Source organism: Platalea leucorodia (assembly GCF_965183815.1).
Source record: "Platalea leucorodia genome assembly, chromosome: 21".
Lineage (NCBI taxonomy): Eukaryota > Metazoa > Chordata > Aves > Pelecaniformes > Threskiornithidae > Platalea > Platalea leucorodia.
The window spans coordinates 1,525,173-1,549,847 of record NC_138843.1 but is presented as its reverse complement, the minus strand read 5'-3'; the positions used below and the strand labels follow the sequence as shown (position 1 = coordinate 1,549,847).

General features: G+C 57.1%; 2 protein-coding genes across 3 annotated transcripts; both read right to left on the bottom strand.

The window, feature by feature from the left end:
* Positions 1-174: 174 nt before the first annotated feature.
* PWWP3A (PWWP domain containing 3A, DNA repair factor) lies at positions 175-9,297 on the bottom strand. 2 transcript variants are annotated; one of them, XM_082331101.1, is made up of 15 exons: positions 9,234-9,297; positions 8,844-8,886; positions 8,260-8,355; positions 7,902-7,993; positions 7,488-7,558; positions 6,034-7,056; positions 5,325-5,444; positions 4,825-4,895; positions 4,259-4,335; positions 3,710-3,770; positions 3,130-3,205; positions 2,953-3,003; positions 2,081-2,511; positions 1,115-1,203; positions 175-870 (listed from the first exon to the last, which is right to left on the bottom strand). In XM_082331101.1, exons 3-15 carry the CDS (start codon positions 8,314-8,316, stop codon positions 792-794), a joined length of 2,298 nt encoding a protein of 765 aa, XP_082187227.1. In that variant the 5' UTR covers positions 8,317-8,355; positions 8,844-8,886; positions 9,234-9,297; the 3' UTR covers positions 175-791. The 2 variants fall into 2 exon arrangements, with proteins under 2 accessions (XP_082187227.1, XP_082187226.1); XM_082331100.1 differs by lacking the exon at positions 9,234-9,297 and having other exon boundaries at positions 8,844-9,227.
* Positions 9,298-12,620: 3,323 nt separating this feature from the next.
* LOC309599642 (calcium/calmodulin-dependent protein kinase type IV-like) lies at positions 12,621-22,532 on the bottom strand (the record flags this gene model as incomplete). The annotated part of the gene is made up of 12 exons (XM_082331260.1): positions 22,516-22,532; positions 21,917-22,044; positions 18,049-18,127; positions 17,721-17,783; positions 15,333-15,415; positions 15,084-15,156; positions 14,291-14,381; positions 14,117-14,191; positions 13,816-13,891; positions 13,537-13,663; positions 13,260-13,412; positions 12,621-12,845 (listed from the first exon to the last, which is right to left on the bottom strand). The coding sequence occupies exons 2-12, from the start codon at positions 22,012-22,014 to the stop codon at positions 12,621-12,623; spliced, it is 1,143 nt and encodes a 380-aa protein (XP_082187386.1). The 5' UTR covers positions 22,015-22,044; positions 22,516-22,532.
* Positions 22,533-24,675: the final 2,143 nt, after the last annotated feature.

Here is a 24,675-nt window from a genome sequence, read left to right as displayed (position 1 = left end):
TTAAATTTGATATTTAAATCAGAGAAAGACAATTAAAAGCATTCCTAAAATCATGGCCTCAAAAAACCCCATTAAAACAGCATTCAAAATGGTTTCACTTTTAAATGGAAAAAGCGAATGCGTTTTGCTCCTTAAGCAAACACTGGATTCCTCTCCCGCTGCGGCCGACAGCTGTCCCACCAACAAAACCACCGCCTTTGCCGTTCAGATTGCATCACCAGGTACCAACTTTATTTCCCACGCTTCGAGAGACACGCAAAGCAAGAAGAGCCAGCCCGCTGGAAAGGGTTTCAGGCGGGGCACCGGCGCGCACCCAGCGGCAGGGCAGCCATCGGGCAACACGCGGCTACAGAATTCACCAGCGCGTGGCTTTCCGAGGACGACGGCCCGCCCTTCGCCAGGCATCCGGCCAAAAGAATTCATACAAAAGTTAGTGTTATCTCAAGTTCTGCAAAACACTTGCGGTCTTTGCAAGTTCTGGGTTAAGTGGGCTGCAGGGGTGAAGACCGAGGCGGCCGCACGCCCACAGCGTTCCGACACGGCTTCCGTCGCCTCTTACAGGCAGCGGAAGGTGGCAAGAGCCGGGGAAGCAGTGTGCAGCTCCGGTACGCAGAATCGAGAGCAAGGACCGAAGATGCAGCTGTATCCGACAGCAGCACAGCATTATAATGACTACATCTCTTGGCGATATACACACGGCTTTTAAAAAGTAAGAATTACACATTTTATACAAATAACCACTTCATGATACTCGCTCAGTGCCAGGATAACGGGAAAGTCTGTACCACTGTTCAGGCGCTGTCTGCAGATGCCAGTTTGCTCTTCCACCTTTTTCTTTCTAGAATTTCTTCATCAAATATTTCTCTCTCCCTGAAAAGAAATACATTGAAGGTCTGTAGTAAAAATAATCTTAACATATTGAACAGCTTGCACTGTGTTACAGTAACTCAGCAAGAACGTTTCCCACGTTTAATCAGTTTGTTACTTAGACAACGAGGACGCTTGCCTTGCAGAAGGGAGGGTACTGAACAATCCTGCCCTTACGCTCACATTTTTCCGTATAAACAGTAAACTAGTAAGGAAAATTCAGAGAAAACCAAAAATAAAAAGATACCTTTTGCTCACAGATGGTCCCTTTATGTATTTCTCCTCTGCCTTCTTGTAATCTATGTCATCCACAGCAGAAATCGCATAAATGATGGCCTAGAAAAGTATTTAGTTCATTGACACTCGTGAAACAAAAACTAAATTACAACCAGTGCTTTGAAGCGGTCTCAGCAGCTGAGCACATTTTTGGAATAAGGTTCCTCAATCCCTTAGGAAACTCGGAGGAAACTGCTTGTTGTGTTCCTCAAGTTCTTAAATAAATAATACAGACTTGTCCTTTAACATTCCCGGGAGAGTGTTTTTATAACCAGATTAAGATATTCTTCGTAGCAATTTTGTTTCTACAGAAGTTACTGATGTTCTCCCAGGAAAGTTCCTAGGAAGAACAATAAGTATCTAAAAGTTTAACTGTAAAAGCAAACCACCCCCGACACACACAAAGAACCCCGGAGGTAACTCGCCAAATTAAAAAACCCCAGAGCTCGTTTCAGAAGTAATCAAAATGCACCAGAAAGCAATCACTCTGCCCTTAAAAACATCGCGCTACCTAAAGCTTCTCCATTCTGCGCTAACGGCTTAAAAATCAGCGTTTAGAGTTACACGGGTCCACACCCCACCCCTAACCCCGCCAGCCTCCGCAGCGCCCGCAGGAAGCACGCAGCAATTCATACCAGGGCTTGCTTTATGTTCTCCAACATGCAGCGTAAATACGTTTGTTCTCTGAGTACCAGCTCACAAACGTGGCTTAAGAGCCTCCTGCCCCGATTTTAACGTTCTTCACTCAAGATACCCATAGAAAGTAAGCGCGGCGTTATGCCCTTTGAGCTGACCCAAGCTGGCAGGCAGGCGGGGACCTCTCCGCCCAGCTCAGACGCCACCCGGGAACGTTCCGCAAGCCAGCGAACTCCAGCCACCTACCAGCAGCGTCATTTACTTCAACGTTTACTTTTCTCCGTGTTTCATGTTTACTTACTTCGGGCAAAAGGACATCTGAAATAAATTTGATTCCATCTCCATTTATTTGCTGCAGGTTTTTAGTGTCTATCTCACGGTACACTTCCTTCAGGTAGTTGACTACAAGGTCTAATTGCTCTTCATCCTCTAAATACGTTTCAACGCAGGTCACGTACTGACTTGAATTCAGGAACTCCTTCAGCCAGCGGGATTGTTTCCTGCTTTTCAAGATAGCCAAGAGATGCTCTTCAGCCCCCTTCGTCTTCACTATAAACTCCACGATCTTCTTATTCGCTCTATCTCTAGCGGCTCTCGTTCTGTCAGGGAGAAGTTTCTTGCAGGGCTTCTGAGGTGAAGTTTCTGATGAAGACTCTTCGACATCTTCCTCCGCCGCATTGGGAAAGGTCATTTGGACTGAACCTTGATAGCCTTCCTTTCTAACTGGGTAGCCTGAAAGAAAAGCCACAATCATTCATACTGAAATATACAGAACAAGGGGCTTCCTTGCATACACACTTGTATATACAAATATAAAACAAGGGACTTTCTTGATAAGAGAGAAATTTTTCTTCCTTTCCTACCAATGAGGGTAAAAAAAACCAACAACAAAATCTTAATTTTGTCTTAAAAAAAAAACCATTAGGAAGTTGAAACTGAAGGAGCTCCGAAACCACCCCTCCCCAAGGTGAAGTAACCGGTTACCTGATCCTCTCTCACAATCAATATTTGACTTTTGTTGCGGGACTGAAAAGCCTTAGAGCGCAATAATGGCCTGCAGTAGCTCGAACGGCACCCCCTCGCTGGGTCTGATGCCTCACTCACACGTGCGTGAACCCCACAGCCCAACTCACCCGCTCAGAGCGGAACACAAACGATAATGAATCCACTTACTGATATCGGCAGCAAAATATTCCAAGAAGGATCCCGTAAAAGAATGACAACCTAAAAAGCCCAACACAGGTAGTTTATCAGTTCAGTTAACCCTGTGAAACAAAGCTGACGGTTTTGGTGTTATCTTTATTCTGACGTATATCAGAATGGATGACGTCATCCGACCCATCTGCTTACCTACTCTGATTCGATAGTCAGAAATCAATCGAATGCACCACTCAATTTCCTGGCGATAATCTTCTTTGGCTCGTTCCTACAAAACAAGAGCCATTTACAGTCCTAAGGGCGGCCTATCGAAGGTTCTAGGTCTAGGGCACGAACCAGGAACAGAAAGGGCTAACGATAACGAATCAAAGGTTACTCGCAGTTTCCTGCGTTCTCCTGGAATTCCGCTTCTGCCATCGCTTTGCCACGCAGCGCGAGCGCGGCTTCGGTGCACGCAGAAAACCCACAAGTGGGAACCCAGTAAGAGCCCTAAGCAACCGCCTGCCTGCCACACACACAGGTGTTCCTAGCAGCAGCCTCACTGAGACAGAAAAAGGTGTCAGGGGATCCCATTCCCGCATTCTTCTCCATTTTGTGGAGCACAAATTATGTTTAATTACTTTGTTGGATAGAGTGAGGGAGAACAGAGAACCGCGAACAAACCCAGCCCAGTCAGCTGCACCGCACTCCTCCCCCTGGGGTCAGTTATACACTGTGTACGCAACTTTATTTTCTCCAGCACATGTATACGCTTGCTACTGGCAGTACTTACTATGAGGTCCTGCTTCTCTTCACAATCAAAGTGCTTCAGATTCTTAAGAGATACTGAGAAACTGGATGAAAGAAAGAAACAGTTAGGGAAAAGAGGCAGTTGAGGTGCACCTCTATTTATTTACTGCAATTCTACACCTCCCTGAAAACTAGGTTTCATAAGGAATTCAGGAATGCAGGTTTTACTAGTTTGGGTTCTCATAAGAAGTTAAAACTATGGAATCCTAACCAATGAGAAGCACCTGGTTTTAAAACAAAACTAAAGGCAGGCCCCGTGTTTCCAGAAGGTTCAGGCACAACATGCGAAAGCCGCTAGCGGGGTCCCCAGCCCTTTTTTATCCCCCACAGAAGCGTCAGCTGTTAGCACGGATGCCAGCCTGCCGCGACAAAGCGCGTAGCCCACGCCTGCAAATCCTCCCCTTCCTTGGTCCCTCCCTCCGAGATCGACCTCGGCTTTCACTGACAGCGCAACTGCCCTGCACCAGGAAGAGCACAGGACGCTGCGTAAAAGAAACCGAAAGTTCAGAACGTGATCGGAATCCGCGTTTACCCTTTTTTCTTGTCATTTGTGTTCCCTTCGATTAACAGCACACACGCCTTCCTGTGCTTCCGCTTCACGTTTTTTACCTGTTGAAAGGATAAAGTCTCATTAGCATCCTAAAATCCCAATACCCTCACAAAGCAGGAACATTTTCCATTGACATTATACAGCACACCCCACACTTAAAGGAAGTTACACAAATATGAAAAATGGAGTTTAAAGTGGCAAGAATAGCAAGTTACCCCAATGGAGCGTGTGTTAGTGCACAAGGACCCATTCTCTTTCTTTTGTTAGTTGGGTACAACCGCCCTGAGTCACGACACAAGATACAAAGGCTCGGTAGTAATCCTCTGCTCCAGTAGAAACATACGTGAATCAACCACATTTATTTTTTTATGTGCTTTTGTCCTATGTAAATTTACTTCTATTATCTTTGGAACACTTCTAGTGGAAGATCTTTAACCTTTCCAGCTCTACACAAGTCAAGAAGGGCAAAAGACACTCGAGAACTTGGTAGGCTGCTCCTTATCAGACCCCTGCAGTACCACTCTAGGAAGGCAGCGAGCTGTTCTTACCACTGCTGGCCAATAAGGATACCTTCGCAATTTGCACCAGACCAAAATCCCTTCTTCAATTGATTGTGGTTCTATGATAAAAAATAAAGTCATTTTTCTTTAAAAAAAAAACAAGAAAAGACAGTTGCTCACCCTCTCTTATCAGCCTCCTTTCAGGAGTTTCGCTTCAGTGCTTTTACAGGTTTCAGCTAAGCTGACAGGGCACCCCCCGCCGCCCCCCAGAACGCAGCACAGGGAGCTCAGAATACAAGAACTCGGACATTTCCATCCGAGGCCCTTGCCCAATTTCACACTGATTTGCATTTCATTCTGTTTCAAAAAGCCTTTCCGGGGCATCCAAGAAACTGATTTTATTCCAAGCTTGAACAAAGCTGGATTCACCTTCTAAAAAGGCGAGGTTTCATTATCGCAGCTTGTCAGCAAACTAGAAGCACACATACCCTCCAAGAGCACACCGATCTCGGCTGAAGGAGTCTCATACGGGTATGCTGATGTCTCACCTTGATGTGATAAAATACTGGGAAGTTCTTCATCCTCCTCCTCTTCATCTACCAGAGCTGAGAGGCGAGAGAGACTCTCTGAGGAGACTATCTTTGAAGACAGGTCAGACGGTTCCAGCCCTGCCAAGAGCAGCAAGCACCAGTGGTCATGAGCGTGGAACAGGGATTAAAAAAGGATCAGCTTCAGACCGGGTGAAGCACGGAACTGCGTAAGCGACCCCACAGCAGCACGAGTCACCGTAACACAAGGGGCTGTCACGCCATACACGCTCAGTTCTCTGCCTAGGGAAAGGCCTAATCGTCTGAAAAGAAGATGAAAAGGGGGAAGGAACAAGAACAGGCTGGTTTCGGGACTCTGTACTGGCCTGTTCCTTTCCAGAACATCATTTCATCTCAATGCTAACCAGACAGCAGTAAAGAAAAGAAACTAAGTGTGAAATTAGCCTCTAGTGAAGGGTAAGAATTCCTGCCAAGTACAGTTTTTCAATGCAAAACCCTAAGCAACTCCAGACAACCTAAATGCCACGCTAGCGGTTAGCCAGTACTAAAGTGAGGGCATTTTTTGCTGCTCCAAAGCTTAAACCAAAAGGAATTAAACTCAGCAATTCAAGAACCATATTCACAAAAGCCCTGCAACATTCCACGATGAGTAATAGCACTTGACAATCAAACGGGATGAAATTTCCCCTTCCCCAAGCGATATGCCCACCTTCGTCTTCCTCAAAGTCAGGCAGCTGAAACTGCTTTACTTTATTCAGAACCACTTGTGAAGCATTCTTGTTTTCTTCCTCTTCACGCTGAGAGGGGAAGCTATCAGAAAGCGTCCCACGGTCGGAAGGCCCAGACGAAGATTCAGGGCAATTCCTGCATTTCCTTTTTCTGTACGAGGACACGGTCGCACCCATCCCTTCTTCTCCATTAATCCGTTTTAAACTCTCTGGCTTTTTTCTTCCACCTAATTGCTTCGCTAGACTTTCGCTCTCACTGCTGATGCTTTTTTCCAAGTCATCCGAGGCACTTTTGCAAGAGGAATCCAGTAACGTCCTTCTAGGCTGGCTTCTGGTGCTTGCCCTTCTGCCAGGTACCGCTGCGTCAGACGTGCGGGGGGCAGAGGGAGGAGACCCTTCCTCAGCAGGGGGCTGCGCTTGATCCTTGGGGGAATCACTCCTACACGACACAGGTGATCCTGCACCTCTTCGTCTTCTGCTTGCTTGCTTACTTTTTTCCTCCTTTGGCTTAAGGCAGACTTTATTTCCTGGTTTGGACTCTGTCAGCAATCCGGGCTTGATTTTTTTCTGCCTTGGTAGCGATTTTGATTCTGGTATTTCGCAATTTTGACTATCTGAGTTTGATGTATTATACAAGTCCGCAGTGCCACATTTGGAAGGGCTTGTTCCACTTTCACGTGCTTTAGCGCTCTCCTCCAAAATGGAGGAAACTCTCTGGTTTTGTTTTTTTGTATCAGTCTTCAGGCTGGGGTTATTTTTTTGTTCTCTTTTCTTCTTGGAAGTCTCAGGCTCCAACTTTTCTTTACGGAGCGATCGACATCTGCGTAAGGGGGTAGATGAGAGAGATCCTGCATTGTTCTCCTGGGCTAGCTGAGTATTTGGTCCTTCTTCTGCAGGTGGTACCTGTCTGGGTGAGACATTTTGATTCAAAATATCCAGGGCAATTTTAAGAGAACAGCGGTATTTCAGTTCTTCCACAGCCTCGCTCGAATTACTCCCTTGATCTGATGAAGAAGAATATGCAATAAATGCAATAAGCTTTCTTTGTATATAAGAAATAAGAAATTTTATTTATAGTATATCTTCTGTTTAAGATGCAACTTAACACTTAAATCATCTGTGATTCTTAAGGCAAGGTACATAGGGACACACAAAGCGCAAGCTTCCAACGCCTCATTTTGATGCAAGTACCCACAAGTTTCTTCACCATTCCTTCCAACGCGCTACACGAGGGAAGAGCAAAAGTAGCTGTGACCATGTTTACCGTATTTTCAAACTTTATGGATGGAATGGAAAGAGGGGAAAAGAAATGCAAAAACTCGTCTCAATACATACACAAGTGAAATGTACAACTAGTGTCCACCGGGTTGAGTTTTTGTGTATATTTTACATTGAGAATATATACACGGCAGCAAACGTTTTGACATCTCCTCACCTAAGTTAGAGGCGATGTTCTCTATACATTCTTCCTTCAGTGGCACAGCATCTGCACAGCTCACACGAACCCTGAAAATACAACAAAGCTGACTGACAACATCACCGCATGAAGCACTACTGACAGCATGACACTGCTTTCATCTGGCAATAAACGGGCAATACTTTTTTCCCCCCAAACCCATACTTGTTCGCAGAAGTTAAGGAAAAAAAAAACACATGAAGAAAGCCTGAGCTAACAGCGTGCTGTTTATGACGTACATGGCGAGCTCTGAAAAGGCCACGGGTTTTGGGTTCGCCATCTAATCCTTCTGTAAATCAGCGATCTCGTTTCACAGATATCTTCAGATAAAGGGATTACTCCTTTTTTAATGTCTAAGAGCGCAAGCATACAACAGTAACAAGGATACTTAACTGTTCTTTCAAGCCAAGTATTTCAACTTTAAAAGAAGCCTCCTTTGCACCAGTAACAGATGTTTTCCCAGCCGCTCCAGTTTTGCACAAAACCTACATTCAAGAGAAAAACCACGCGTTTAAAATCCTTGACCAAGTCTGTGAGACTGTAGGACAGATCTGACATCAAAACATTTTTAATACGAGCAGCACAGAACAGACTGATATTCCAAGGCGCCTGGTTGCGATATCAGGATCTCTACAGATGAGCTCTTTTTTAAAGTCTATATGTGTTTACTTGGAGCTCTTACTTACTGCTCCACTTCATCCATTTCTAAGTTATAGCCACAAATGTTTCCTCGTTTGTACATCAGCTTTACCTTTGCTGGCCATAAACGCTTCTTCCACATGCAAAGAACATACTCGGGATCCGTCATGACTGTGTTTTACGTAGAAAAGGAAAATTCCAGTGTGCTCTGAAGAAAAAGGGAATAAAAGAGTTACCCAACGCTTGGCCCACTTTTGTCTTCCTTTTTTTTTTTTTTTAAAGAAATACAGGACTTAAATAGAACACATATTACTACAGTTATGTATCATTTTACCTTTGAAATCACTGGACTAATATTACTTTGCATGCATTCCCCAAAATTAAGCTCCAATAGCGTATCTTTCTACAGCTGTGCAACACAAGGTCTTACTGAACGTGCAAGTGCAGCAAATACTGTCACAAACAAATAATAAAAACGCTGCTGTGGGCCTGCACGTTCTGCAGCTCCCTACTGCCAAACCCTGATAACGGAGGCCACTCGTCACATCCTACAAATTACGCCACGCTGTGCCAATTTTTATACGCGGTTTACAATTATAATCTGAGTGAACCAGCTACAGAGTTCTCCCGTTTCTTAAAAACTTGAAAGGTTTACGAAAGACCCATCAAGAACAAGAAAAATCTTCCCGTACTTACAAAGCCGAAGACCTAAGCCTCCTCGGCACGCTGGAACGCGGTCCTGCCGCCGAAAGAGAGTCAGAAGCGGACGTTACCACCGCCCTGAAGCACCAACCCGGCCGGCCCGGGGCAGGGACACAAAACCCGCCGCTGCCGCGCGGTTTAGGGCAACTACGAGGCTCCCACAGCTCCGCCTCGGCCGCCTCCCCCTGCCCTGGCTTCCTCCCGCCGCCCACCGGGCCCCGCCGTGAGGTAAGAGCCGAACCCCGGGGGGGGCTCCCGCCGCGCTGAGGGGCCGGGCCGTCCCTTCCCGCTCCCCGCCAAGCCCCACCGTGAGGGGACGGGGCACCCGCTCCCCGGTGCCGGTGCGAGGCCGCCCTGCCCTCCCCTGCGGCCCGGGGCAGTTACCGTGCGCGGGGGCCGGGCGGACGGCAGCGCCGCGCCCCCTCCCGCCATATCAGGCCGCCCGCCCCGCCCGCCTCTGCGCATGCGCCGCCCTCCCCCGGCAACGCGGCGGCCAATCAGCGCGCCCCGCTCGCGCGCAGGACGCCCTCCTTTCGCCGCCAAAACACACAGGCTCCAGCCAATCGGAGCGCCCGCTCCGCCGATTGCTCCGCCCCCCATTGCTCTTTCTATTGGAGGGGTCGGCGCAATCCCCGCCCTCGCGGCGGAGCGTCCGTGCCGGTGGCGTCACTTCCTCCTCCCGCCGCGGCGGTGACGTCAGGGCTGGGGGCATCTGCGCTTGCCCTGCGTGTCCAGGGCGACGGGGGCTGCCGGCGCCATGGCAACGGGGCCGTGGTGGTGACGTCACGGCGGAGGGCTGCACCGTGACATCAGGGTGCGGCAGCTGCCGCCCCCCCACCCCCACCCCGGGCCTCCCGCCCTGAGGGGCCCCGGCCGCCCCCGCAGGCCCCGCGGCCTGGCAGGCCCCGACCGCCCCCGGGCCCCGACCCCCCCGGGCCCCGCCGAGCCGCCGGGGCGGGACGCGGTTCCCTTCACCGCCCCCCCGCTCCCCCCTCGGTGCCCTCCCTGCGGCGGCTCGGCCCCCGCCGCAGCGGCCCCGCACCCCCAGCCCAGCGCTCCCGTCAAAGGCGCTTTTTCTAATGCCACGTTACAACGCATTCGTCTCTTTTTTTAGGTTAAATCGCTTTGCAGCCGCGGCTGTCCTTGCGCAACACCGGCCCCGCGCAGAAAGGCTGGTTCGTGTTTACGCCCAGGCAAAACGAGCGGAAGATCTGTCGGTCCCACAGCGCTCAGGCAGATCCCCGTGGCCCTGGGAGATCGACAGACAGACAGACGGCGTGTTGAGCTGCCCAGAGCCTGAAAATAAACTGTCCTGAAAGTGGGTTAAGGAATCAGAAAAAAAACGGCCTTCGGCAAGCTGCTATGTGGCTCTGACAATTTTTAGCCTCGTATTCCGAGACTAACAGTAAAAACAGAGCCGCGTTACGGTGTTTGATACTTTATTAGCTGTCTACACTTCTTTATGAATACCTGCAATATCGGAAATGTCACCACTACACCGAAGTAGTAAGTTATTAAAACACATTCTGAAAACGGTGTACAGAGCAAAATGGCACCTCCGTTAGCTCGACTCCCAGGAGGACATTTTTTTCTACCTTTTAAGTACTGATATTTGTGAAATAATACTTTGTTGATGTAACATAAGAGGCAAACTCCTTTTTTTGCTTACGGTGTTCCCTCGGTGCCTTCCATGGCCGACGGCGCTCTGTTACTCGCTGTTACCTAACGGCTCCCTTACTTCCCGTCACTCTGCGGGAGCGGGAGCCGTCTGCGGGCAGGGCAACGGTTCCCAGCGTTTCCCAGCACCGATCTCTGTTTCACAGGCTCCAGCTGTGCTGAGCGCTCTGGCCTGCTCCTGCAAGGCCTCTACATAACTATTTCATGTCAGAGGATACAAAATGGAGTTTTAAGACCCGGGTTAGCAAACAGCGTGGTTAAAGGTGGGGTTCTGGCCCCGCTGGAGGGGCCGGGGACGCATCACGGAGTTTGACGGACAGAGAGCGTCACCCTAAGCGTGGGGTAAAGGCCGGAGCGCAGCACGCTGCCAGGTTCAGCCTCTGTGCTAAAACAAGGAGAGAAAACAACTGCCCCGCCTGCAAAACGCAAAGCTAAAGAAATAACATTCCCCTTGCCCCAACGTTCTCCCCTGTTGTCAGCGCTTGCTTTCTCCAAAGTGAAATCTTGCCGTGCATCTGCGTCCCCGTTGGAGGTGTGACCGTTAGTTAAAAAAAAAGCACATTTCTGGTCAAGACCTAATATTTTTCCACTTTAAAACCCTCTCGAACATCCGATCTCTCCTTTGCATTCGGCTTTACAAGCACCCTGAACATTAGTGAGCTTCGTACGGTCCGGATCAGCCCTTACGCGCAGTCTTTATGATTTCCGCTCGTGCTGTGAATAAATACGAGAGCGGCTGTGTTACATTTGCCTTCCCGCCGCTCCGGTTACAGCTCTGACCCGCTGACCCACGCTCTGCGCGAGCCGCCTGTCGCTAACGGCGCCTTCCAGCTTCAGCAAAACTTTAATTTTTGTTTGCAGCCCCTCCTTTATCAACTCCTGGCTTGTACGTCCCCATCCTGGAAAAATGAACCGCATGTACAAATTTTGTTCTTCTCCGGTGGAGATTTTTTTTTGCCCAAAGACGTTGTTATACGCGTATGGCCCAAAGCGCGAGGGGCGCAGGTCGCGGTCACCGCCTCGGGCTAGCAAACCTCGCGCCGGCGCTGCGGAGCAGCCGCCCGGCTCTCTGTAATCCCCCCGCGCAATATGGCTTTTCCTGTCGGATTCCTTGTTCTGTATTAAAATCTGCAAATGCTTGTCCTGTGGCTTGGTAAATAACTGCCTAAAAAATGTCTTATCAAGAAATGTGTCAACTGATTTCATTTACCTTACAAAACCCAAACAAAATACGTATAAACTCATTGTCCTCACGCAGGAAACAGCATCATTACACGTTACAAAGTCTTGCAACGCGGCGTAGAAAGAGTTGCATTGTTCTTTGTTAAAACTGGTCGTGTAAATCGTAACCTGGCACGCCGGCGCAGAGGCCAGACGAGCCAGCGTTCGGGTGCGTGACAATCCTACCGCCACCACGCACCCACAGCAAGACCGAACGTGGGAAGGAACGGAACTGGAGTGGAAGAAAAGCACAAATCAAGCAGAGGTCGTCTACGGTCTAGAGATAATAAAGGAACCACTGGCAAACGCTTTTTCTCCGGATGGGATCAAACAGGGTTTAAAGGCTCCTGCGAACCTTGTCCAGCAGAGCAGCGAGCCCGCAGCTGGGTCTCGTGACGGCGACTGGAGATGTAACGTCGATGGTCAGCGATAATCGGGGCGCAAGCAAAGAAACCCTTCGGGACTATTTACAGGAACTTACAAAGCTCTGCCGTAAAGACAACTTACTGCCCTTGTAGGGAAGGTGAAAGAAATCCTGTTTCTGCTGTTTGCTCCTCATTTTTAAGCCACTTGGGATCTTTTCAAGCCACAGTGGCCAAAACCGTTAATTTGTCGGAAGACCGAGTCACCAGCCTCGTTTCCTCAGTCGGGTCCGTACAGACACACACTCACAGCGACCGGGCACGACTGCACTGGCAACAGGACACGAAACAAGGACGCTCCACACGACAGACCACGGGCTCCCGACGCACACCTACACTCGGGGCGCTCCTGTCCCCCCGGCTTCCCCCGCCTCTCCCGGTGCCAGCGTCCACGCGTCAGTGGGGTACTGCTTGTCGAAGCCGCGGCGAGCCGGCAGCGGCGCCGAGCGCGTTAGCTCTTGCAGCCGGCGCCGTTCACGGGAACCTTGGACACGGCGGGGCAGTCGCTCCGGAAAGCGTCAAGGTCCTCGGTGGCGGTGGCTTCAGGACGGGTGGTCCCTGTCCCCTGGGGCAGGCAGGCGCCCTGGGGAGCCCCCTGGCTGCGCCCGCTGCGGGAGCAGTCGTGGTGCCCGTGGTTGCCCAAGCGGCTGGAAGCCACCACGGCTTTCATGGCAGCCTGTCGCAAAGGCACAGCGGCACGAGCAGTTATTCGCGTGTGTTTCTCCCCTTCGATGCCGTTCCCGAGGCGTTCGAGCCCCCGGAGCGTGCGGAAGGGGAGATCGCGCCTGCTCCTTCAGCCACGCTGAGCTGGGAAGCGCAGCCCTCGCCTCGGGCAAGGCTCTTCCCGGCAGCAGCCGCCTTCACGGGCAGCCCAGCCGCTGCTCCCCGGGGACGCAACGAGCCGCTCCATCGTCCTTCGTCCCCTCCCCGAGCCGGCCCCCCGAGCTGCCGCGTGTTGCTGAACATTTATCCGCTCGGGGCAGGGGATCCTTAAAGCCCAGCGACAGCGGCTCTCAGCGGCCCCAGCCGTTTGCGCGAGGGGACGCGAACGCGAGCCACCCCGGGGGTTACCGGGGCTTTTTCACCTTACCTTCAGTTTCCGCCTGGCGTTAAATTCCTGCAGTTTCTTCTGCGTGCTGTCCATGTGAGCAAATTTGGCGGCTTTCCCGGTGACCCAGGGATGCTCCAGAGCCTGGTAGACGGTCAGTCTCTTCTGGGGGTCCAGGACGATCAATTTTCTGACCTGTAACCAATTTCAGACACACGAAAAGGCTTCATTTATTAAATGCCCCTAGTTTTATCTTTACAAGCATTGATCTGAAGGCTTCACACGGGGCAGCCCCGAGCCCCGACGCCGGCTCGCTCACCAAGTCCTTGGCGTTGAGGGAAACCTCGTCCCACCACGGGGACACGAACTCGTAGTCGCAGGTGAGGATGCGGCTGTACATGTACTGGTCCCCTCGCGGGTCGAAGAAAGGCTCGAAGCCACAGAGCCTGCGAGCACAGGAGAGAGGAGCTACACGCCGCTGCCCAGGCCCCACGGCACAGCCGTGCCGGCGTTTGCCGGCTGCTCGCGGTGGGCCGAGGTGGAGCAAACCGGCTCGCCACGGTTTCACCGCCCGTGGGGCACCGGCAGCGTTACTCACAGGATGTAGGTGATGACGCCCACGGACCACATATCCACTTCGGGGCCGTACGGGCACCCGTGGAGGATTTCAGGGGCTGGAAGCAGAGTTCGGGGTTCAAATGCACAGGTGTGGGGAGCTCCCGGTGGCGTGGCCACAGCGGGAACCTCACGGCGGAGGAAACACCTCCTGGATACCAGCAGCGTCTCCCGAGCCCGGCACAGCTGTCTGCCATTCCTGCACCGAGCTGTGCACGGCCTCAGGCAGGGAGCAGCCTCCCCGGGTCTCCCTCCCGCTCCCCAGCTCTTCCCTTCCCGCTCACCGCAGTACCCCGGCGTCCCGCAGACGGTTTTCATGGTGTCCTGTTCATCCACGATCTTGGAGAGCCCAAAGTCACCTTAGAGGGACACAGAGGGGAGCGGTGCTACCGTCAGGGAGAGGTGCCATCGACCCCCCTCGTGCCACGAACCCCCCGGGGCGCCCCCGGCAAACCCACCGATTTTAAGGGGAGCGTCGGGGGACAGGTCTGCGTAGAGCAGGTTCTCCGGCTTCAGGTCGCGGTGGACGACTCCGTTTTCATGCAAGTACTACAGAGAGAGGGAAAGCAGGGATGCGGGAAGGGGCAGGGATGCGGGAAGGGGCAGGGATGCGGGGAAGGGGCAGGGATGCGGGGAAGGGGCAGGGAAGCCCCCTCTGCCTCGGGCAGAATTCGGGAGGAGGCAGCAGCGATCCAGGACCCGGCACAAGCACAGGACCAACTCGCCCGACCATTTCTCTGGACACACTCAGCACCTGCGGTGCCGGGGCTGCCGGGGCACGGGAAGGACGTTTCCCATTATGAATTTCCATTTTTAAACCCTCCCGTTGCCATAGAAACCCCGTCTCCAGCCAACCTGTGATGCAGAGCAGCGCTGACCTTCCTCCCTCCTCTCCTCCATCCCCCAAAAGCGGATCAGAAGAGGCGCCTCTGCCAGCAATGCCTTCAGAGGGCCAAGGGCGAGGGGGCAAATGCCTCTCCCCAGGGATCTTTGGGAGGGTGCGGCTCCGGGTGCCTCTCCCCAGGGATCTTTGGGAGGGTGCGGCTCCGGGTGCCTCTCCCCAGGGATCTTTGGGAGGGTGTGGCTCCGGGTGCCTCTCCCCAGGGATCTTTGGGAGGGTGCGGCTCCGGGTGCCTCTCCCCAGGGATCTTTGGGAGGGTGCAGCCCCCGCCCCGACGCCCCTGAACCAGGCAGGGCCTCCCCCCCGGGCTGACCCCAGGGGCTGGGGGGGACGCGCCGGGGGCACGTTACCGAAACGGCTTCCAGGATCTGCTTGACGACGTGGGCTGCATCCCGCTCGCTGTAGAAACCCCTCTCCACGATCCTGCGGGCACAGGGGGTCAGCACGGCAGCTCCCTGCCCCGCACGGACCCCCCTCACCCCCCGTCCCCCCAGCCACGGTGTGCATCAGCCCCCTCCATCCTCATCCTCCCCCCACCGTCAGGGTGGGATTTGTCCCTCCTCGTTAGGGCCGGGATGGGGACCGCGGGCCGGGCGTACCTGTCGAAGAGCTCTCCTCCTGTCACCAGCTCCAGCACCAGTGCGATCTCGGAGGGCGTCTCGAAGATCTCCTTCAGCTTGATCTGAAAGGGGCGACAGGAGGGACGCGGATGCGGGACGCGGAGGCTGGCTGTGCCGGGAGCAGCAGGCGACCGCCGCGCTGTAAGGGGTTTATCGGGGCAGCCGGCACATTTCCCTCATTGCCTTTTTATTTTTTTGAACACGATTTTTTTTTTAACTGTTTGGAACAGCCCTGCTCACTTAATTGTGCATTAAAGATGATGCTGGGAACGGAGGAGACGGGCACGCAGCGCCTTTATCCTCTTCACGTCTCCCAGCGCGTTAGCTGGAAGAAGAGCTCACCGAAAGCTTTTTAATTTTGCAGCTTTGTCGGCCGTGCTGGCACCTCCACCCAGCCCCGCAGCAAAGCCCTGCCCTCGGCCCTGCCGGGACGGATCCTGCACTTGCAGGGACGCAGGAGAGACGCACGGAGCCCCAGGGGACCAGAGCCACCTCTGGGACCGGGGCCCTGGGACCCTGTGGGCACTTCTGGAAACGTCCCTTGGACCATTTTGCAGCAGAAGAGGTGCTAAAGAAACTGTTTTTCTCCTGATTTTTGTTTTTTAACTCCCACACGAGGTGAGCTTGTCTGCGCGAGACCTTTGTGCCACTGCAGCAAATCTGGAATTAACAGGTCTCTCTTAAAACTACGTCAAAATGCAATTTTTTTATTTTTTAATGGAAAACAGAGAATTTCATGCTTCTTAAGACTTTTGTGACACTGCGAATTTCATGGGGCTTTAATCATTACCTTCATAGGCTGGGTGACAAGCCGTGATACCCCGCAGGGTGAGAGACACTATGTGGCAGCTTATTGCATTATAATAATACACGGAAGCACTATAATTTTCCTATTAACTTCAAAAGTTTACAATCCTATTATCATCCGCTGTTGAGGTTGGTGCTGAACGATAGCGAGCGCATAGACGGCACCAGCGTAAAGAATGAAACGGAGCATCTCTTCCTCGAAAATCACTTGAACTTGGGAGTGAGCAGAACCCTACGGAAAACTCAGGGATTTAAGTATTAAAGCTGTCCAGCTGGTTCCTCCTCCACGCCTCCGTGGTGCCGCTGCCTGGCTGGTGAAGGAGGAGGGAGGGCAGAAATTGAATTTTGTTGCGTGTCTGATAACACATCAGAGAGGAGCCTCTCCCCGTCCACGGCCGATATCAGCTCAGCATCTTCCCGGGCTGCTCCGGGCGGGTGATCCCCATCCTGGCTGACGTCCCTGCGTCTGCCCAAACGTCCTGGGATGGAGGAAGCATCTCCGTGGAAAAGGCTGAAGCGCCCGATTGACCCAAAATGCTGAAACACCCCAATGGCCAAGGCGGGCCCGCGCCGAGCTGGCCCAGGGGCTTAGGGACACCCGGGTCCACCCCGTTTGCCCTCATCATCCTCATTTTTGGACTTCCTTTGGCTTTGTCTCTTGCATCAAGGTTTGGGATGGCAGCGGGCGGGCAGGACGTCCCCGCTGGGGCTCCTCCGGAGAGCAAAGCCTTACTGCTCCAAGGACGGTTGACGTGGGCTGGGCTGGAAGCAGCCGTGCCCGGGGTTTTGAGCCATACTGCCAAAAAATGGCAGCTTGGGCAGCAGCAGCCAGCAGCGAGGCGAAGTCCCGGCGATGTCCCGGCCACAAAATCAATCAGCGCGGGGTCTGTCGCACCCCCGCAGAGCCAGCCCCCCGCGCCGTGGCAGCAGCAGCTGCCAGGTGGCTTTTTGTGTTATTTCTTTAACTCAGGTCGCCTCCGAGATGCTTTTGCAATTTGCCGGTGGAGCTAAGCAGCCGGGAATAAGCCTTTTGGCAGGTGGAGGGACGGGGGGTGCAGAGCCCCCGAGCCCCCTGCCATTGCAGGGGGCCGACACGGCGGCCCTGGCTCTGCTGACGCCGGCGGTGATTAGATCCGCTCACGGGCGTTGCAAATCATTCCAGCCGAGCTGCCGTTATCCCCCGAGCGCTGAGCAAGAGAAACGGCGGCCAGCCATGCCGGGACGCAGCACCCAGCACCCGCGGCCCCATCCTCGCCTTTTATCTCCCCTTGCAGGATTCATTACAGATGGGCAATTTTCTGTGGCATTCATTTGATCTCCTCGATGGAAATTGCTTACCAAATGGAAATCTCAGGCCAGAGGACGGGGGGAGGACGGGGGGGCCCTGGCCCTCGATATCAGAGCTGGGAAGCTCAAAGGCACTGCAAGGACCAGGAGATTCACGCGGCAGCGAGCGGGGAGTCACCGCGCCACGGTGAGGAACGGGCACCGGCGAGCCCGTCTGCGAGGCAGGGAGGGGACACGGGGTGCCGGCAGGATTGCCCGTGGGGTCGTACTCACGATATTGGGGTGCGAGAGCCGCAGCAGGACCCCGATCTCCGTCCTCACGATCTTTTTGTCAATCTGGAAAGCAGAGCCCACATGGAAGTGGCGTTACCTCTGCTGCCGGGTCTGGGTCCCCTCTCATGCACCCCGCACCCCCCCTGCAGCCTGCTGCGCCCCCAGCCCAAACCCCAGCACTTTTCTCCATCCAGGACCCCTGGACCACGGGAGCGATGCCCAGCCAACAGCCCGGTGCCCGTCCCGGTGCCCCACCGGTGCCAAGGTGCTTTGGGAGCAGGGCAGGGACCCCCGCCCGCCCTGCAGCCCCCCGCCCACCGACACTCACCGTCTTCTTCAGTATCTTGGCGGCGTACGGGGTGCCCGTGCCCTTCTCCTTGCAGCTGTACACCACCGAGGTGGCTCCCCTGCGGAGGGCGGAGGTGCGTGAGGCGGCCTGGACGCGGCCGGGACAGAGGGGTCCCGCTCACCCCACGCCCCCCACCGTGACCTTTGCCAGCACCAGACCCCGGGAGCTCAGCGTGCATCTTCCCCTGCCCATCCCGCTCCCCGCATCATTTCCAGCTTTCCCGGGTAAAGCCATTTTAATTAAAAGCGAGTCCTACAGGGGGTTTAAATCCTTAAGCGGCTTTCATGACAGGACAGAGCCTCCCTCTGCCCGCTCGTGGCCACGAGGACAACGTCAGCAGGGACCGCAGGGACGTGGCGAGGGTCCCCACCCCGGCGGCGTCCCTGCGGCGCCGGTGAGGCCACGGCACGTGGGGCGATCCCGCACCGCCACAAAACCTCCCCGCCAGGTTAAACCGCTCCAAGTTACAGGAGGGATTGTTCCCGCTGAACCCCCAGCAGTGCCCCTCAGCTGCCAGTGACTTTTAGACCTAGTTAATAACATTTTCTAACCACTGGACAGTGAAATCAGCCCATTGCTTCAGGCCATTACGGGGCTCGTTTGCAATTTCATCTTCGCTGCCTGGCTCCTCAGGGCAGATTAATTCTTGCCCCCAAGTAATCGACCACATTTTATTGCTCTTTGGCTTCACCATCTTCTGGGACCGAGTTCAGGCTCTGCCTTGAGGCGCACAGCATCCCCGCCCGCCCGCGCCCTCGGCCCAGGCAAGCCCCGACCCCGAGGGGCCAGCGCCGTGCGCCACGGGGCCATTTCTTGTGCCAAAATCTCCCCTGAGACCAGCCCACAGCCTGGCTGCCCGCGACCTTTTGCTGCAGCACCACATGGCGAATGCCCCGGCGCTGCCGGCGCTCCCCAGGGCGCTCTCGTGAAAGAGAGAGATTTGCTTTAAAAACGAGAGCGGATTTTGCAACTCATCCGGCTGAACTTGGGAATCGCGTTCCCATGGCAACGGCAGAGCCGGGTACCACGGAGCCTGGGGATGCTGCGGGGCCTGGGGATGCTGCGGGGCGAGCAACACCCAGCGGTTCTAGACCTTGGCCATTTTCAAAACATTTTCTTCGTTTTGCTCCACGTTTTCTATGAAATTTTACTTTGCAAATAAAAAGCAATTTGCAAACAAATTCCTCAGGCTCGGAGGGGGGAGGTGGCCGTCGCCCTCCTCTTCTCCAGCTCGGGAAAATGGGCAGGCGGCTTTGATTTGAACCCAAAATGGCATCACTGCTGCTGCAACCACAACAATAACGTGGTTCCAGCGGAAGAAAAAGCCGCAAGCATCTCCCCTGGCCCCGGCAGCCCTCCCGCAGCCGGGGCTCAGCTCACGGCAGGCATGGTTCCCAAATGCGCCGGGTGGTTTGCAGCAAACCAGCAGCACTCGGCCCTGCCGCCGCCGTCCTCTGCGCGGCGGGCGCCTGGTTATTATCCCGATTTCCCAGCCGGCCTGGGTGCAGGGATGGGACCCGGCAGCCGCGCCCCCTCCTTACACCCCTTTGCCATGGCTGAATCCCCGCCCGGACCCGGCGCCTCTTGCCCTCCTGCCGTCCGGCAAGAATTTTCCACACGGACAATTTGCAGCCTGATTCCTGCTGCCGACAGGATCGTTTAGAAGCCCTCGGCTCGGCATTTAGGAGGAGCTGGGGTTGCTCCTCGGATGCAGCACAGCCTGCTGTGCCCGTGGCACGGCACCGGCTGCCCCTCCCGCATTCCCAATTACGGCAGCAGCTGGATTCACGCCGGCATTCGCTACACCCCAGCCCCTCGCCCCGCCAGCCCCAGCAGCCGCTGCTTGCTGCTGCTTAAGGCCTCAAATAAATATCCGCAATCAACCTTGACTGCGACAGGAGATAATTGCATTTGCTTTACAGATGAACTGGAAAATGTCGAACAATGGGATTTGCCGAGAGAGCCTGGACCGGTGGCAGGGGCACGTGCAGCCTGCCAAGCGCCAGGGCCAGCCCGCGGGGAGGATGGCGCGAACCCGCGGCCGAGCCAGCACCCTGGCTGGACGCTGCTGCCCACGGCCACGCCGCGACGGCCGAGAGCAGCCCCCAGGCTGCCCCGAGTCACCCCCGGCGCACGTCAGGCTGGGTCCTCCCCGCTGGCGTGGCAGCACGGCCGGTGGGACGGCCGCCCCGCGCTCCCTCCAGCCATCCCCTGCTCCTTGTGGCTCCTAAGGCCAGAGCAGGATCCGACCTCGCAGTCTGGCGCGGCGGATCGGGCGGCTTCGGCGCACCGCGGCGGAGAGGCACTAAGCAAAAGCCACGTATGGCGAGCGGGCTCCCACCGCCCCGGGTCACGCCGCGTGCCCAACGTGCTGGGCATGCAGCCGTGAGCGGCTGGCTCTGAGACCAAGACCAGTTTGATTTAAACCTGGATGCTGAGACTGGATGGATGGATGGATGGACGGACGGATGGTTGAAAGGGGGTCCGGGGGCTCAGAGCCTGTCCCTCTGTCCTACATCCGTCTGTGCAGGGCTGCGTGCTGCCAAGCCCTGAGCCGACGCTGGCCACACCTCGTTAAGAAGCCCTAAATACCTGCTTTTACCAAAGCTGCTGTTTTTCAGGCTCAAAGCCTCCTCTGCCGATGGAAAACCTGCGGATGGCTGGGGCTGGCCCGGCCTGAACCACCACCACCGAAAACATCTGCTTCAGAGGCAGGGCTTGGCGGGGGCACTGCCCAGAGCCCCCCTCAACCGGGACGGTCAGGCTTTCTGCCACAGGCTCCCAGCACCCCCTTGCATCCCCTGCACCGGGGACACCGGGACACCGGGACACCGGCTGCCCCTTGTCACCTGCCCTCTGGTTGGGAGCGCTCCCAGCACGGGAGCTCCTCAGTGCCGCTCTCCCCCGCCGCAGATGGGAGCCGGGCCTGGGCATCTCCGGGACGCGTCGTGGCCCCTGGGGCACCGGCAGCTTCCCGGGCCCGCGGGCACTTGGCACCGGCCCTGGGCTCCCCCGGACGCCGCATCCCGAGAGCCCCATGAGGGCTGGGAAAGGGCCGAGCTGCCGCAGAGGACGGCAGCGCCGGAGCAGTGTGTGCCAGTGGCGAGGGCAAACCCGCCGGGGAAGGAGAGATGGGCACTGCCTTCGGTTTAAAACGCGCGTCTCCTGGCAGCCCCGGGAAGCGGCACACGGCACCTGCGGGACGTGGCAAGCCAGCCCTGATGTTCCCTGCCCATGGGGATTTACAGCAGGACCTCTAATAAATACATCATGAGAGCCTCCACCAAGCAGCCGGTGTCTGCCAAGGCGGCTCCCGTCGGTGCCACCGCACGCCCCACGGCCGCGGGGACACAGCCGGTACCTCAGCGGGGCTTTCCGACCCGGGGGACAAACCCAGATCTGGGAATAAATCCCCCCCCGGGGCCGCGTCCCTTTGCTGGGGCTCACACCACCCGTCCTCTGCAGGGGCTGCGGCGGGAGGGACCCCCGCGCCGCGCCAGGCTCATCGCCACCTCCCCAAAGCCTCGGGCTGCTCAGAGGGGAGACGGGGCTCAGCACGAGCCCGCTCCCCACCGCGGGGGTGAGAAACGTACAGCTCCACGCACACAGGGAACCCGGGCCCCAAACCCTCAGCGAGCGCTCCCAAAACCACCGCTGCAGAGTCACGACAGATCCCAAGCCCCAGCTTACATGTGAGGGCAGGGTCTCCCTCCATTCCCCCCCTTAGCCATCCCCCCACCCGTCCCTCCATTCCCCTCCAGGCCAGACCCTGCCCCGATGGGGACACACGCCCGTGCAAGGTGGGCTCCGCGCCCCCCAGCCCCCGCCGCCCCCCGGCAGCCGGTACCGTCCCAGCTCGGGGCCCACGACGTAGAAATCTTCCAGGGCCGTCTCGCGGTGGGACCCGTCGATCCAGTACTCGCTGCCGGTCTTGGAGGAGGGCATGGCGGGCCGGGGGCGGCCAGCTCCCGCCAGCTGCTCGGGAGAAGAGACTCAGACATGGCCGCGGCCCCCCCGCCTCGCTGCCCCCACGCCTGCGAGCTCCCAGATGGCCCAGCAAAAAGCAGCGCTCGGGATTATCGAGCGCCATGAAGTCGCTGCCACGAATCTCCTTCCCCCCAGGCACATATGCTGCTTTTTGGAGATAATACCCCCCCGCCTGCGGCACGTCCCCCCCATTTCCCACCCCATCCCCACCCTTCTGGGGCTGCCTCGGCCTTTCGGAGCCCGGCAGGCCGGACCCTGCACCCAGAGCCCAGGCTGTGCCCCACGGGCTGGCACGTTGGGGTATTTGCACCCCAATTCCTGTAGCCACCCCCAAAACCACCCTGCGATGGAGCACGCCCGCGGGCCCGGGGTGCACGCCTCCCGCCGCGGGGCCTCGCAGCCCCTTGCTCTTTGCAACCCCGTTAGTATTCGGGTGGGAGCTGGGGAGCCGGCACGTACCGTTAGCTGCGGCGTCGCTGCACGGCGGAGCCGTGTCCCCCTCGGCGCTGCCTCATCCCCGGCGCGGGGTGGCTGTGCGGAGGGTGGGCGCGGGGGCCGCTCAGCCCCCGCACGCCTGGGTGCTGGCGCTGCGCCCCGCCGCAGCCCCCCGGGCCCGTGCTGCCGAGCGGCGGGCAGGGCCCCCGCGCCGCTCCCCGCCGGGGCAGGGGTGGCGAGGCTCCGCTCCTTGGCGGTGCTTTGCAGGGTGCTGAGCAGCGCTGGGGTGCGGGGATGGAGGGATGCAGGGGATGGAGGGGACGGAGGGGATGGAGGGATGCAGGGGACGGAGGGATGCAGGGATGCAGGAACGCCGGGATGCAGGGATGCAGGAAGGTGGGGATGCAGGGATGCAGGAAGGTGGGGATGCAGGGATGCAGGAACGCCGGGATGCAGGGATGCAGGAACGCCGGGATGCAGGGATGCAGGAAGGTGGGGATGCGGGGCCGGGGCTGCGGTGCACCGGGACCCTCCCAGGCAGCATCACCGGCTCCCGGCTGGCTCGGCCGTGCCACCCCACGGCCCGCCGCCGCCACTGCACCGCACCGCACCGCGCCCGGCGGCCCCGGGGCTCCGGGCTGCGCTGGGCGGCCGGGGGGGCGCAGGGCGGCCCCGGGCCCCCGCCCCAGGCTGCAGCCGCTCCCCAGCGCTCGAAGCCCAGCGCCGGGCTCCGGCCCCGCGGCGGGGCCAGGCTGGGGGGGGACCGCGCCGGATTGGGCCCCGCATCCCGGGGAGCACCCACGGCCCTGCGCCCACCCCAGGGGCCTCATCCTGCCCTGCCCCGGGGAGCGCCCAGAGCCCAGCATCCCCCCTCCCCGCCCCGGGGGCCCGATCCTGCCCTGCCCCGGGGGGGCGCGGGCGCTGCCGGGCGCGGCCGCACGGTGACGCCGTCGCCCGCCGGATGGGAGCGGGGGGGCGGGGGGGTGAAATAGGGGCGGGGGGGGGGAGGGGTAAAATAGGGGCGGGGGGGTGAAATAGGGGCGGGGGGGGGTGGGGTAGGGCGGGGCTGAGAGTGGGATTTGGGTTCGGTTCGAGGGGTAGGGTTTGGGTGGGGCGGGGCCGGGGATGGATGGGAACGGGGACAGGACTGGGGATGGGGTTGGGATTGGGGATAGGGTGGGCTGGGGCCAGGGACAGGCTGGGAACGGAGGCAGGACTGGGGGGGGATTGGGGCTGGGGCTGGGATGGGGTTGGGAATGGGGATAGGGCTGGGGTTGGGATGGGGCCAGGGATGGGCTGGGAGCAGGGACAGGGTTGGGGTGCAGCTGGCCCCGTGGCTGGGGCCGTCTATGCTGTCGGGGAGCCCCGTGGGGTTTGTGTTTCCCACAGCAAAGGGGCCGGAGCAGAGGTTTCCCCTGTACGTACGAGGCAGAAAACGAATCCCAGCTGAGCCCATGGCCACGGGTCCCACCACAACCGCGGGTCCCACCACGGCTGCAGGTCCCACCATGGCCACAGGTCCCACCACAGCCACGGGTCCCACCACAACCGCGGGTCCCACCACAACCGTGGGTCCCACCACAGCCACAGGTCCCACCACGGCCACGGGTCCCACCACAACCGCGGGTCCCACCACGGCTGCAGGTCCCACCATGGCCACAGGTCCCACCACAGCCACGGGTCCCACCACGGCCACGGGTCCCACCACAACCGCGGGTCCCACCACAACCGCGGGTCCCACCACAGCCACAGGTCCCACCACGGCCGCAGGTCCCACCATGGCCACAGGTCCCACCACAGCTGCAGGTTGCACCACGGCTGCAGGTCCCACCACAGCCACGGGTCCCACCATGGCTGCAGGTTGCACCACAGCCGCAGGTCCCACCACGGCCGTAGGTCCCACCACGGCTGCGGGTCCCACCACGACCGCGGGTCCCACCACGCCGGCAGCGTCAGCTCTGATACCGACGCGCAGGAGGCGAGTGGGGGGTTCAGCGACGCATCCACCCCCCTCCTCATCAGCAGCGGCCGGGAACCGGGGCTGCCCTCGCCACGGGGCCCACCCGGGCGAGGGGGCTCCTTTCCAAGCCCTCCTCCACAGAGCTGCGAGCCAGGAGCAGAATATTATGTTTTGCTATTAAAAATTGGAAACGGAGAGCGTCCTGCGGGGCAGCGGCCTTCCAC

Coding starts and splice junctions, on each gene's coding strand:
- PWWP3A (XM_082331101.1), bottom strand. CDS start 8,316: ATGACGGATCCCGAGTATGTTCTTTGCATGTGGAAGAAGCGTTTATGG. Junction 5,445..6,033: donor TGACTTTGAGGAAGACGAAG/GTGGGCATATCG, acceptor TGCTCTTGGCAG/GGCTGGAACCGTCTGACCTG. Junction 4,896..5,324: donor CAGTATTTTATCACATCAAG/GTGAGACATCAG, acceptor TTTTTATCATAG/AACCACAATCAATTGAAGAA.